The sequence below is a fragment of the Pundamilia nyererei genome, unplaced genomic scaffold (genome assembly GCF_000239375.1).
Source record: "Pundamilia nyererei isolate P.nyererei 1_Seehausen unplaced genomic scaffold, PunNye1.0 scaffold00576, whole genome shotgun sequence".
Taxonomy (NCBI): domain Eukaryota; kingdom Metazoa; phylum Chordata; class Actinopteri; order Cichliformes; family Cichlidae; genus Pundamilia; species Pundamilia nyererei.
Genome location: NW_005187977.1, coordinates 86,765 through 100,954, shown reverse-complemented (window position 1 = coordinate 100,954; position 14,190 = coordinate 86,765). Strand labels below are relative to the sequence as shown.

Below are 14,190 nucleotides of genomic sequence, written 5' to 3'. Positions count from 1 at the left end.
ATATATATATATATATATATACACACACACACACATGCATGTATATACATTGTATATATTGTGTCTATTTCTTACTTAGTGTAGTGTCTGTCTTTGTTACTGTTAAACTGGAGCACTGTAACCAAAATCATTTCCCCTAGGAATCAATAAAGTATTCTGATTCTAATTCTGATTCTTTAAGTTTGTGAAGATCATCAAGGTGGGTTCTTCATCTTCTTCCTCCCAGGTCCCCTTTTGAGTTGCTTCTTCTTCAAATATTGATCATCATATGATGTGAAATAGAGCACTGACGTCACAAGGACCAACCTACAGGACTAAGCCTAGAGCAAGTGGAACAATGTTTTGGATTCACTGTTGACGGCGTGTTTTATTCTTTTTTCAAACCATCAGTCTTCTCTTCCCAAAATCAGTAACATCCCCAAAGAGTGTCCCATCATCACTGATTTGATAAAGGCCCAGCTGGAATGTTTTAGAGCTTCCTTTACAAATCTGTGTTCCTTTGCTTTCCCTCCTCCGGTGCGACTCCCCTTGTCGGACGTGATGGCCTGTGTGGCAGGGCGTGGTCTCATCCTGGGGGCTGGTACGGGTGCTGGAGCTGCCTGGACGTCAGCCACTCCCACGCGGTCGAGGGTGGTGGTGGTGGGTGGTGGCGGTGGCCAGGACCCATGCACGAGACGCTGCCACCAGCTCCCTCCATGTGGCCGCCATTTCAGCCACCATTTGGCCCAGCTCCTCCGCCCGGTACCGCGTCTGCCAAGCCCCCATCCCAGGTTCTAGCACCACTGTGAAATATTCACAGTTTCACGCTTTTCAGCATCTTCAGTAATACCGGCCGAAGCTTTCCCGTCACACACACTAACAACAACAGACCGACAGGACCCAGTTCAGACTTTAAGCCGGCGAGGCGTGATTGCTCAGGTGCGTCCCCCTCCCTTGCTGCTGCCCGCCACAGCCTGATTTTGGAAAGAGGTATTTCGCACTGGAGAAGGCCCCTGAAACCCACATCCTGATTTGCTCTGCTTCAGGTTGTGTTACTTTTGTAATGCTTATTGCTGTTTCTGTTGCTGTCGTGGCAAAACTGAACCTTTTAACTAGCACATCCTCCTCTGGCTTAGTGAGCTTCCTATCGATAGGTTCTTCACCCACTAATCCAATTTCTAAGTCATAAAATAATGTGTGTACGTGCTATGTGTTTACAGAGACCTGGTTCCTCCTCAGCTCCTCCTCCAGCCTTTGCAGGTTCTGCTTCACTTCATCCAGTCGAGGCTCCAAACTGCTGGCATCGCCCATCTGAGGACTTCGTTCATAAACCTCCCTCATCTTCAACAAAGCGTCCCTGAAATGACACAGAACCATTAACACACATGCACACACACGCACAGTCCCCCACCAGGACCAACACCCGTCTCACTAATGAGACAGCACTTTGGATCAGCTCCAGACCCAGTTCTTCCTTTGAGCTAGCTCCACCTCTGGCGCCACTAAAAACATGAAACTCTGCTGAGGTTCGCTGATCCAGGGAACAGGTTCAGTTGAAACTGTGATATCAAACTCCAAAGAGAGCGTTAACTTACCATCAGTTACCATTGTAACAGACTCTGTGAACTTGACCTGCTCACTGAATCGGATCCACCCAATCATAGGCTGCCATGAACCAGATCAGAGTCCAGTTAAAGATTGGGACAGATACAAAACATAACAGGATCATGGATTCACATGGGATCGGGCTGGATCCAGTTCAGCTCTGGTCATTTCCAGGTCATCCTGTCCAGCTCAGTTCTGTTTCTGGTCACAGCGGATTATTTCGATCTGTGTTCCTGATTTAAACGTCTGACACTGAAGCAGCAAAAGTGTGAGCACTAGAAAGTTTGCTCTACAAAACCTGCGCTGGCAAACAGTAGAGGGGCTGTAATCAATTTCAGATCACATTAATGATTAATTGCACTACTGAACAATTAAAAACTATCTCTTAGGTTTATCTTAGATCTCAGGTTTAAATATCTATCCTTTAAATTAATTTTCTGTTTACAGAAAAAAATTAAAACCCACAGATTCCATTAAAGTGTATCTGATCAATTCATGCAGAAAGTTTGTTCTAAGAACATGACAAGACAATTACTCATGAGCACGCAACATTCAACATTTATTGTGCCATCTTAGTCATCTGAGAAACAGAAAAATCAGACCAATACTCTAGAAGCAGTAGCGATTCTTGTGAATTGTGGACAGCTGGTCAACAGAATCCTCACCATGGCATGAACTCATCAGACTTTCAACAGGATGAGATAAAAACTGTTAAAATTAACAACATAAAGTCTGCATTATTGTAATGTATCAACGGGACACTTGCTATATTAGAAAAATTATTCTTTACATTTGCAAAATGTTTAAACTTCATTGTGCTCAGGCACACCTGTTAGCATAAAACATGAAATATTAAAATAGTACAAAACCTTTACTGTTAAGTGACAGTAAAGATCAGTTTATAACAACTAAGACATCAAACTCTTGTATTTGTCTTCATTTACAACTGCAACAAATTCCACAGAACCAATTGCTCTGAAAATGAGTACATGCTTCTGAAACATTTGATAATATGAATATTTCAGAAACATCGTTTGAGTCTGCTCAATTGCAAAACAAAGGAAAAACTACTGACTTGCATGAGATAAGCATGTGCAGAGTCCACCATTGTATTGTTGTTCACATAAGTTTCTTAAACCATGAACAATGGAGTGATTGTCTAATCTGGAATGCAAAGTCTGGTCATTTATTGATATACAAAAGTGAAAATGGGAGCTTGCAAGTATAAAAAAACAAACAGTAAAATAAAAACTGTCCTTAACACTAACGCAATTGTATGCTGTGAGCATACAATTACAGTTCTGCATGGCTTTCCGCAAGAGTCTGTTTCTTAGACCATGCACAAGTGAGGAGCACTGCCTTCCACCAATGTTCAATAGGATGTTCTGAATGACTTCAAAGGTGTCCTTAAGTTCCTTTGGATAGTCTATGTTGAGGGCAAAAAGAAGGCCCATCGGCATGGAAATGACACTCGAGACATCCCTCAGATTAGACAGGATTACTGCCGCCTCAAGGACAACCAACACATCGATGATGTCTTCTTCTTTCACCATCACAATGCCAACCTTCATCCTCTTAGTAAATGTGTCTTCAATACCCGTCAGCTATGAAAGGGTTCAAAGACAAAAAAATAATATACACAATTACAAATACACAATAGAAGAAGAGCCATACTGATGCTTTGGATGATGCTGATTGGCTTTGGGTAACACTTATTAGTTGTTAAAAAATTTTCAGAATGAGATATGCACCACCATGTTACAAATCCATTTCTTGCTTTAAACAAAGACCATGTTCATAAATAACAGAGCATGTCTTCAATTGCAGAATGCAAACAAAAATTTAAATTTAAATTTACTTATTCGAAATATTGGCTGTGCTCTGAGCCAAATGTGACTGAGAATACATGAAATGTGCAAACTGGAGCTAAACTACAGGATCAGAATGTGGCTCCACAGACAATGCTTCTTTAATCAGTAAGAGTTTATTTTTTCCCCTTATATTAACAGCATGAAAAAAGAGCATATAGACATGGATGGACAGGTTGCATAACTGGCACTGAATATCAGCATCCACCTTTACCCAGCTGTCCAATGACTTTGACTCTCAGTAACCTTTAATTGCTTACCCAGTTTACACAGTCTCTTTTCCAGGGTCCAGGACATTTCACCAAAGTATTGCCCCCCACAGCTGTAGCAGCCACTGCAACCCCTTAAATATCCTAATATCTCTGGCATTACAATATACAATGTGAGAAATCAAACACAAAGCAGAACAGTACAGCAGCGAAATGTCAAAGACCCTGGTGAAGACATAAATAAACACAAGAAACTAAGAATATAAATGCTAGTTTGTCAGTTAGTTTCTCTGAAACCCAGACCAAATCCAATGTCACAGATCTCATAATAACACATTTGGTGAGGAAAAGCATACATGTAAAAATTAATCGCTAGATTCATCAATTAGGAAAATCATCGCTTTGCCCAGCCCTAGTGGGGAGTATAGGCAGAATTTTTTTTAAATGCTTTGAGACTCAAATTTAAGCAAACCATCATCTTAGGCCCATTAGAGAAAACACAAACACACAAAAGCAAATAAACAAAAAGATGCACTTTACCTGCCGTTCAGTGAACAATAAGCTCTGTCTTGAAATATTTTAAAGTAGAATGAGTGTAAAAACAACTCTTATGTGATGTAAAACTTTAGTAAATGTGGGATGTAAAAGAACACTGATTAAAAGTAACAATTTTCTTATTCCTCAGATGTTTACCTTGATGAGCAATATACTGCCTCAAAGTTACACAACAGGCTTTTTACATTAAAGCCAGCAAGTCCATTACATACTCCTTCTGTGACCACATGATCTCTTAAATTAACCTGTAAGGCTTTTTTAGATCTGAAATACTGTCCACATTCTGTGTATGTGCAGGGAAGTGGACAGCAATTTCCACAGAAAAGTGCAAAGTTTGCAAGTCCTCATTTAAATGACAAAAACAGATGTGATCATCTAGACCTGTGAAAATAAAGTACCCTGACACTACAATCGTTATATCATTTGTTCTACAGAGCTATTAAATTACAATATAATCTGTGGTGTTTCCAGTATGAAAAAACCCCCACAAAAGGTAACTTACCATTTGACTCCATTGGCAAGAACAAATGCCCGGCATCAAGTTTGGCTTCACAGATCTAAAATAAGTAAAATAAAAATATATGTTATAATTGTATTGTTGTTGCCATTTATGCTGTTTGCTAATTTTCTGACAATATAAACAATGTTAGTTTTGTTACAATACGGGGAATGCAGTTAAATTAAAAGTTAAATTATGCAAACAAACAAAAAATCAGAAACAACCCAAGGGACTTCCAAAAATCAGTGTCTCTGATGCCAATTATTTTATCACTACAACTCTTTTAGTATGGAAACTCACACAATTTGGTCAAACTGATCACAAGAGTTCAAAAACAAGTTAAAATGGAGCTGTTGTTAAGCATTAAGCATTTCAGGGTAAGAAATAACTGCACAATATAATTACTGCAAGAAATAAACACACTGGAGGACTATCTGATAAAAAACTAATATAATGCTGGTCTGTAGATCATATTTTGTCTCAGTCCTCAATACACTTTCACAGCTTAGCATGCAGCAGTAAATAACAACATAAGTGATTACATAGGAGTAAACAGATAACAACAAGCACAGGAGTCCTGCCAAATAGTTCTTTTTGAACCCAGCCAGTTATTGGAAATATTGCCAAAATGAACTTCCACCAAAATACAACAGCCTGTGAACTTCAAAGAAATTTACAAGTACAGAGACAATGTGAAATAAGCTATATTAATTAGCTGAGTTAGCTTGCTAATATCGCAACAGTGGTTGAGTGTACAACCTTAAAGCTAGCGGCACAATACTTTTGATTTGGTCAGTGCAACCCATAAAAAGGCCGTATTTCAGTTTATTAGGTTAAGTTTGGTCATGACACACAAGCTGGACCTTGTCGGCTAAAGTTATATTAGCTAAAGCAAAGATTTTGGTAAAAGAAAAAAACACACGTCATGCCATAAATTCAAAACATGTTCCAACTTTTGTAGCTCTCTTTCTTTGTAATTATAACCAATGTTACTCACCTTGAAAGCAGATTCCAAAGAAGACGATTAGAAAATGTCCAAGTAAAGTGAGCATGTCGTTAACCGCCAATTCCCCATGATGCACCTCGATAGCAGTCACATGAGGCAGTTTTGAATCCTGCTGTGCTCAACTTCCCCATATTGTCAAGTTCACATAAGTTGCTGATTTAGCTGGACATGAGTTTTCGAGTCAGCTTTGTTTGGTGTAATTGGGACATTTTTAACTTGTAATTTTGTGCTATAACAACAACTTCAGTCATCTATCATCAAACTGATATAGAATAATATGTTACAATAACAAACATCTAGAATTACATTTTACAGTGTAATCAAACCTCTGTAACTTTGCTCTGCTTCACTTCAGCAGCATCAGGTCATGTTCACATGTTGATTCATGGTTTTCTGCTGTTTTTGTTCTACTGCAGAATATTGGTTATCTGCTATAAAAAGCCAGGCCAGCAAAATCTGCTTCACGTTTTTCTGTTTTATCCTCAGTGACACAAAGAGATCTGCTGTGATGTTCACACCTCTGATAAAGTCTCACAAGTTTTTTTTATAGATCTAAAAAATATGGAGGTGTGGCACCCCGAGTATTTTGAGCATCAAGAACAAGTCTGAGATGCGTTCCTTGTGTGTTCATGTACAGCGCCCCCCCATATCATCTTTTTTGCTATTTGTTGTGACACTAGTTTGCATCATAGCACAGAGCGAAAAGCTCATTTGCTCCCACCTGATGTGATGTTTAGGTGGGAGCAAATGGGGCGATATTTAGGTTCGCCAGTAAGTGGCAGTGGCGGTTCAAACGGGTGACTGGCAAAATTATCCCTCACAAAAGTAACGCAGGCCAGTTATTGTAATGGAAGCCGTCAATAACACTGAACTGTTTTGCTGTGTTTCAGGTGATAGCAATATACAAGCACTACATATATTTATGTAAAGTTTGGAATGTAATTCTTGTTTTATATGGTAAGCGAATAAGAGAGTTGTTTCAAGTTATTCGTGGGTAACGCAAATAACGTTTGTGCGCTAGCTAAGTCACCACCTCATACTGTGACTTGTACTGTAAGAGTGCTGCTGTGATGTGGTGCTGTGTAAATAACACTGAGTTGAACAGAAAATGGAATCAGATCAGTGTGTGTCTGTGTGTGCGCGGTGTCTGTGTGTGTGTGTGTCCGTGTCTGTGTGCGCGGTGTCTGTGTGTGTGTGCGTGTCTGTCTGTGTGTGAGTGTGAGTCTGTGTGTGTGTCTGTGTGTGTGCAGTGTCTGTCCGTCTGTGTGGGTGTCTGTGTGTGTGTGTGTGTGTGTGTGTCTGTGTGCGCGGTGTCTGTGTGTGTGTGTGTGGGTGTCTGTGTGTGCACGGTGTCTGTCCATGTGTGTGGGTGTCTGTGTGTGTGTCTGTGTGTGTGTCGGTGTGTGTGTGTCTGTGTGTGCGTGTCTGTGTGTGTCTGTGTGTGCGTGTCTGTGTGTGTGTCTGTGTGTGTCGTGTGTGTCTGTGTGTGCGTGTCTGTGTGTGTGTCACCTCTGCTCGCGCTCTCTCTGTATCTCCTGATTGATGTTATTGATGCGGCCCTGAAGTTTCTTGCGTCTCTGTTCAGGAGGAAGATGGCTGCAGTCGGCAGGACTCGAGCCCTGCAGCATCAACACACTCGTTAAACATCAGTAAGTCGAAGGCTCAAACACACCTGGACGTCTCTGACAGGTGAGATACTGACCAGTTTGAGTGACAGCTGTCCGGTCAAAGAGGCGAGCAGAAAGAAAGACAACAGATGTCATCATGAATGTGCCAGGCGACTGTGTGTGCGTGCACAACAGCTTGCACTGCAGCAGTTAGTGTAGGAAACAGTACGTAGTAGACAGTGCCTAACACAATTATTAGTCATAAAAACTCAAACAATTTAGAAATTTGTGATCAATGTGTTTGAAACTATTTTTTATTTTTTTAGAGAAATTGAATCAGTGTTTTAAAGCTGCTAGGGGCGACCGTAGCTCAGGGGGTTGGGAAGCGCATCTGTAACCGGAAGGTTGCCGGTTCGATCCCCGGGCTCTCTGTCCTGGTCGCTGTGTCCTTGGGCAAGACATGTTACCCTACCGTCTACTGGAGTTGGCCAGAGGGGCCGATGGCGCGATATGGCAGCCTGGCTTCTGTCAGTCTGCCCCAGGGCAGCTGTGGCTACAACCGTAGCTGCCTCCACCAGTGAGTGAATGAATAGTGGCATTGTAAAGCGCTTTGGGTGCCTTGAAAAGTGCTATATAAATCCAATCCATTATTATTATTTGGCAATCAAATAAACATCTGAGTGTCATTTGGTTTCTTCATCAATTATAAACATAATAATGATGATGATTATAATATTGTAGCATTAAAATATCACGTAGATTAAAGTGCATGCTGCTGGATTAACCATCACAGAGACATAAATATGACTTTAGTTTGTGGTGTAAACCTCACAGCAGCTGGACTCCAATATGTGTTATAGTATTTAAGATATAACGTAGTATTTCATGTAGTACAGTATGCAGTACATCTTGTACCCCTCTCTTGAGGCTGCGCAGACACTGCTTCCTGGTTCTGTAGCCAGAGGTCATGAGGTCATTCAGCCGCTGTGTGATTGGTTCTCGGGTGGCTGTGGCTGTGGGTGGGGACTGGGGACTGTTGGCCATGCCCCCGGGTGAAGGAGAGGTTGGGGGTGGGGGTGGAGGCTGGCGGGGGGAGGACAGGAGGGTCAGCAACTGAAAGGAGAGAAAAGGACCTGAGTACAGCCAGGTGATTCCTCCAGGTGTGTCTCATCTGCACCTTGTGTGTGTGTGTGCGCGTATACCTTGGTTTTTCGGATGAAGGGCCACAGCTTTCTGCTTTGTCTCCGCTCCTCTGTCCGGTTGTCGAGGTAACTGGATTCAGAGATGCTCCGCCTCATGGTGGCGCTGTAGTCTTCAAATTCAACATCACCCGGGGGGTCGAATCCTGATTTATACACCTCCACCACCTGACGGGTGTCCTGAAAGGACATTCACCACATAACATCAGCTAACCTTTGACCTTTACATCCCATATTGGCGTGTTTATGAAGGCACATTTTGGAGTTCCTTCATTAGAAACATATCTGCAGATGCACACCCTCCCGCACCTCAGTTAGAAGGTTAAAGGTCAAAGTTCATGACAGCAGAGTAAGAAAGCTGGACTTTTGTCAAAGCCGGGAAGGCTCCTAAAGACCGCTGCCTAAGCAAAACCCTGTAGTGATCCCGTACATGTCAGGAGTATCGGAGCAGCTGAGACACACTTTTTCTAAACACGACGTCTCTGTGATTTAAACACTCAAAACACGCTGCGCCAAAAACTGGTCGACCCCAAGGATCATGGTGTACGCTGTTAAGTGCAGGAGGATTGCCAGGATTTATACATCGGGGAAACCAAACAACCTCTGGCGGAGAGGATGGCACAACACCGAAGAGCCACCTCGTCAGGCCTGGACTCTGCAGTCTGTTTACACCTACAGGCCAGTAGACACTCTTTCAAGGATGAGGATGTACACATCCTGGACAGGGAGGAACGCTGGTTTGAGGGCAGAGTCAAGGAGGCCATTTACGTGAAAAGGGAAAGACCAGGGCTAATGCGCACGCAGCGACCGGCAGTGAGTGAGAGCTTGGCATCCTAAGTTTTTACGTTTTTAAGTTCTTATCGTTTCTTTTTGTTTCTATCGCTGGCATGTGTTTTGGTTGAAGGAAGTGACAGTTTTCTTACAAAGTGACGCTCCACAACAGTGAGAACGTCATGGATTCTTTTTTCTTCATTGTGGTTGGATTTCTACTGTGCTGGCTTGTTTCCGATGATGTGGGCGAAGCCGTGAGTCAGCTGAGGATTGTTTGCTCCCGCGACGAACTGTTACAACTTAACTTACCGTATGACGGTAAGGACCTCACCTCATGTATGCCGGATTTTATACATAGAGACTCTAACAGAACGATTATGAAGAGGAAAAGAGGGAGACGTGGAGGTGTTAAATTGCGTCTGAGGAGACAACAGGTCAGTCGGTTTCCCCTGCCGTCTGTTATCCTTGGAAATGTTCAGTCTCTTAGGAACAAGCTGGATGAATTCCAGGGAAACGTCAGGTTCCAGAAAGACTTCAGGGACAGCTGAGTGATGGCTTTTTCCGAGACATGGCCGACGGAGCTGGACCAGGACGCCGATTTTTCAGTTGACGGTTTTGGAGCTCCCTTTCGCCGGGATCGGGATGCACAGGTAACAAGGAAATCTCAAGGAGGGGGAGTATGCTTGTATGTGAACAAACGTTACTGTAGCGCTGTGACTGTTAGAGAGTGTATTTGTACACCAGATGTTGAACTTTTATCCGTGTCACTGCGCCCTTTTTATCTCCCTCGTGAGTTTCCACAACTTTTTATTACCATAGCTTACATTCAGGGCTCACCCCGCCTCCACCTGCAGCATCATCTCAGACGTAGTGCAGAAGCTGCAGGCGCTCTCTCCTGACGCCCAAACTTTATAATGGGGGACTTTAACCATGTCTCTCTTGAATCAACTTTGGGCAATCTGCATCAATATGTATCCTGTCCTACCAGACGGGATAAAATGTTGGACCTTTGTTACGGATCGGTGAAGAATGCTTATAAATCCCTCCCGCTTCCTCCTCTGGGATCTTCTGACCATAACTGTGTGCATCTCCTGCCCATCTATAAAACTGTCTTAAAACGAGAGAAGACAAAGACTAAGGATGTTGACCTATGGTCAGAAGAATCTGTGCTTACAGATTGGGAAGTTTTTATTCAGTCTTGTGGAGATGATCTCGACGCTTTGGTGGATGTTACTAGCTCTTATGCAATATTTTGTAAAGACATGATTATACCCCGTAAGCGCGTTAAAGTCTACGCTAACAATAAGCCGTGGGTCACTAAAAGCGTCAAATCCTGTTTAAGGAAAAAGAGACAGGCCTTTAAAGAGGGGGCTGTTACCGATTTTCAGACAGCCACCAAGGACCTGAAAATCGAGCTCTTGAAAGCAAAACAGAGCTACAAAAACCTTCTTGAAAGCAAATGTGCTGCAAAAAATTTTGGGTCTGCCTGGACTTGTATGAAAACCATAGCAGGGTTTCAAACTCCTCAGAGCAGCAGTCAGGTCATTTTAGATGGTTTTAATTCAGACAGAGATTTTGCAAATGCTTTAAACATGTTTTATGCTCGTTTTAGTTCTTCTGATTTTAGCGAGGATATTTTTGAACTGAAACAGAAACTGAGAGATACTCAGCACTTTATCATTGAACTCAGCGATGTTAAAAAGGCCTTTCGTACTGTCAATGTGAACAAGAGCCAGGGTCCTGATAATATTAGTGGCCGCCTAATTAAATCTTGTGCTGATGAACTCAGTCCTATATTTCAGGTTATTTTGAATAAATCCTTGCAAACACAACATGTGCCCTCTCTTTGGAAAGAAGCAGTCGTGGTTCCTGTCCCTAAATTTAGTCGTCCAACAATTCTAAACGACTTCAGGCCTGTTGCCCTCACTTCAGTTGTCATGAAACTCTTTGAAAAAATCATCAGAAATGTGATTATGAAAGAGACTGAAGGTCAGCTGGATCCAATGCAGTTTGCATACAGGCCCAACAGAGGAGTGTAGGACACACTTTTGACTTCACTAAATCTGATTCTTAAACATGTACAGAGTAAAGGGACTTTTGCAAGACTTCTTCTCATTGACTTTTCTTCGGCTTTTAATACAAAACAGACCCATATTTTAATTAAAAGACTTTTAGAACAGTTTCGTTCTTTTATTTTGTCCTTTTGTTTGGTGGCATGGTTCAGTCAGACCTCTGTCACAGAGAAAAACTCTGAATCAGATAGTGAGATGGTCCAGTCGTCTGATAGGTGAGCCACAGTCTTGTTTAGCCTCCCTGTACTCCAAGCAGGTACAGAGGATGGCTTTATCAATCCTTAAAAATGGTTCCCATCCTCTAAGGGGTGAATTTCAGCTTCTTTCCTCAGGATGGAGGTTTCTATTTCCGAGATGCAGGACAAAGCGTTATAAAAATAGCTTTGTCCCCGTTGCTGTCACTGAATTAAATAAGAACTGTTTTTGATTCGAAATATTAAATTACTATATATGTGCTACAGGGAGGTTTATATCTTTATTAGGTATGTTTGTTTTTGAAGGGATGCCAAATGCTATCATTTTGTCTGTAAAGCAAATTTACCTTGCCTATGGGTATAAATAAAGTTACCTTGACCTTGATCTCTGTATCCAGGAGGGGGCCTAAGGGTACATCTTACAATGCTGTGATTGCAGCCATTCCCCAACTCTCTGTGAATGGTAAATGATCATAAACTGACCTCACAGCCCATCGTTCATTCAGTGCTGCTAGTGTCAGTCATTGTGCAAATGTCCTGTTTATAAGGTTGAAACCTGCAGTCAGCTGAGACTGAAGACGTCACCTGATGATGATGAAACATTTCTCTCACTGAACAGAACCAGATGGACAGAATCAACCTTTTGAGATTGAACAAGTGTGGCTGTTTGGAAGGAGAAAGCCTCTCCTCTAAGAAGAGCGTGGCAGAATTGGGTTAGGATTGCAAAGCTGCATCAGAACAAAGCACAGGACTTCTGGAACAGACAAAACCAGAGTGGAAGTCGGAGAACCCAGAGACACGTGCAAACTCAGCACACAACCTGGCCAGATGGTGGCGTTAGATATTCCCTTTCCACCCGCCATGCTCGCTGGCGTGTTTCTTGTGAGTTTACTCATCTAACCAAATTCAGTCTGAAGGGTCGATGGACTCAAGGACATCAACACGGTCACATCGGAACTTCTAGGGAGAAAACTAGATATCCAGATGTGCACATGGAAATAACCTTCAGGGCAAATTAGCCTAATCTAAATCAGGTGTTTGGTTCTGTGGGCGAAGTCCCGGGACTCTCACCTTTCTTGGCTGTATGCTTTCAGCAGCTTCCATCATGGCGTCCAGACAGCGGCTCACAACAGGAAGAACTTTTCTCTCAGCCTCGGCCAACGAACGCATCGCCTCCCCAATCCTCTCGATCCGCCGCTCCTCCATGTCCTGGATACGCTGCAGGGCAGAGGCACATGCCTGAGTACACATCGCCACACTCACTGATGACATCACTGCATAACAGGAAGTCCTACCTGGTAAATTACTGGTACCAGTGTGTGGTAGTGCTGGTGCTGATCCTGGTTAAACTGGTTTAAACTTGTCACGTAGTCTTTCCTGGACTCCTCAGCAGCTTGTTGTTTCTGCTGAGCTGTCTGACGAGCCTGAAAACAGAGAAAACTTTCACACCGACGATTGCCAACGGGAGACGACTCAAAATATGCTTATCAGTGAGGAAGAAACGCACCTTCAGCGAGCAGCGCTGTGATGGACGGACAGACAGAGAGAGACACAGGCAGACAGACAGGACTAAGTATGATGTTAGGGATTAAAATGGACCACAATCAGCTGTTTTATTCAACCCCTGGGTCATAGTTGATAAATAACGTCCAATCATATCACTGCAGGGGTGCTCAAGCTTCGCCCACACTCCCCCTGACAAGAGCTTAGTGTTCTGACCTTCTCTCCATCCGTTTTATTGTCCAGGTCGATTTTGTCGGAGACGTGCTGAGCTCGCTCCGCCTCCTTACAGTCACGTTCGAACCGCCGCTTACTCTGAAAAATAAGTTAAAAAAAACCAACAAACAAACAAAAATAAACAGTCCAAACAAGTTTCCGCTTCTACAGAGTTTGGGGTGGGGACAGTGTGTTGGTGGGCAGGGGCAAAGGTCACTTACAGACTCCAGCTGTTTCCAGGAGCTCTCAATGTGCTGCTGTGCACGGCGGCCATCTTGGAAATGCTGCAACAATAAAACAGACTGGTCAGACTGGTCGAACCGGTTGAACTGACGAAATCACACTGAGAATAACTGGGTCTGCACTACAAAGCAAATTAAGCACACCCAGTTTGTTTCTCTGTGGCCTGTAGTGATGGAATTTCCGGCTCTTTTTAGAGAACTGGCTGTTTCGGTTCGACTCACTAAAAAGAGCCGGCTCTTTCAGCTCCGAACCAGCTCTTCAGGTTGTTTTGTTGCTTTAATTAATTTATTATTAACAATAATATTTATATATGTTTATATATAAATATATGCGGTGGCCCCTAGAGACAAAACATGCACAAACTCCAAAACACATTTCTAGCATGAACTGAACTTCCAAAACAGAGCTACTAGATCAGTTAAATTACACAATTGAAAGCACGAAAGCATATGTGTATTGTTTATGTATTTATACACAAGCATTCATATATAGTCAAATAATAAATTTTAAAAAAGTTCATTTACCTGTTACTACCACACACCAAATCCGGTCGTTGGTACTTGCTGGCTTGTGTAGCCACTAGGTAACAAAAGCTCAACACTGCCCCCTAGCATCCTGGAGCACTTCTGTTGTCTTTTGTAAGTGCTTCAGAGTTTGTATGTGTTTT

At 42.6% G+C, this 14,190-nt stretch overlaps 1 protein-coding gene across 2 annotated transcripts in view; it reads right to left on the bottom strand.

The window, feature by feature from the left end:
* Positions 1 to 14,190, bottom strand: part of LOC102210027 (formin-binding protein 1-like) — a 38,460-nt gene that overhangs the window by 8,174 nt on the left and 16,096 nt on the right. For both annotated transcript variants that reach the window (XM_005754502.1, XM_013907884.1), the window contains exons 5-14: positions 13,502 to 13,564; positions 13,284 to 13,379; positions 13,072 to 13,086; positions 12,860 to 12,988; positions 12,636 to 12,782; positions 8,531 to 8,707; positions 8,244 to 8,441; positions 7,424 to 7,438; positions 7,231 to 7,340; positions 1,204 to 1,336 (exon numbers count right to left, since the gene is read on the bottom strand). In XM_005754502.1, coding sequence (XP_005754559.1) covers positions 1,204 to 1,336; positions 7,231 to 7,340; positions 7,424 to 7,438; positions 8,244 to 8,441; positions 8,531 to 8,707; positions 12,636 to 12,782; positions 12,860 to 12,988; positions 13,072 to 13,086; positions 13,284 to 13,379; positions 13,502 to 13,564 — 1,083 coding nt within the window. The remainder of the gene's footprint in view (positions 1 to 1,203; positions 1,337 to 7,230; positions 7,341 to 7,423; positions 7,439 to 8,243; positions 8,442 to 8,530; positions 8,708 to 12,635; positions 12,783 to 12,859; positions 12,989 to 13,071; positions 13,087 to 13,283; positions 13,380 to 13,501; positions 13,565 to 14,190) is intronic.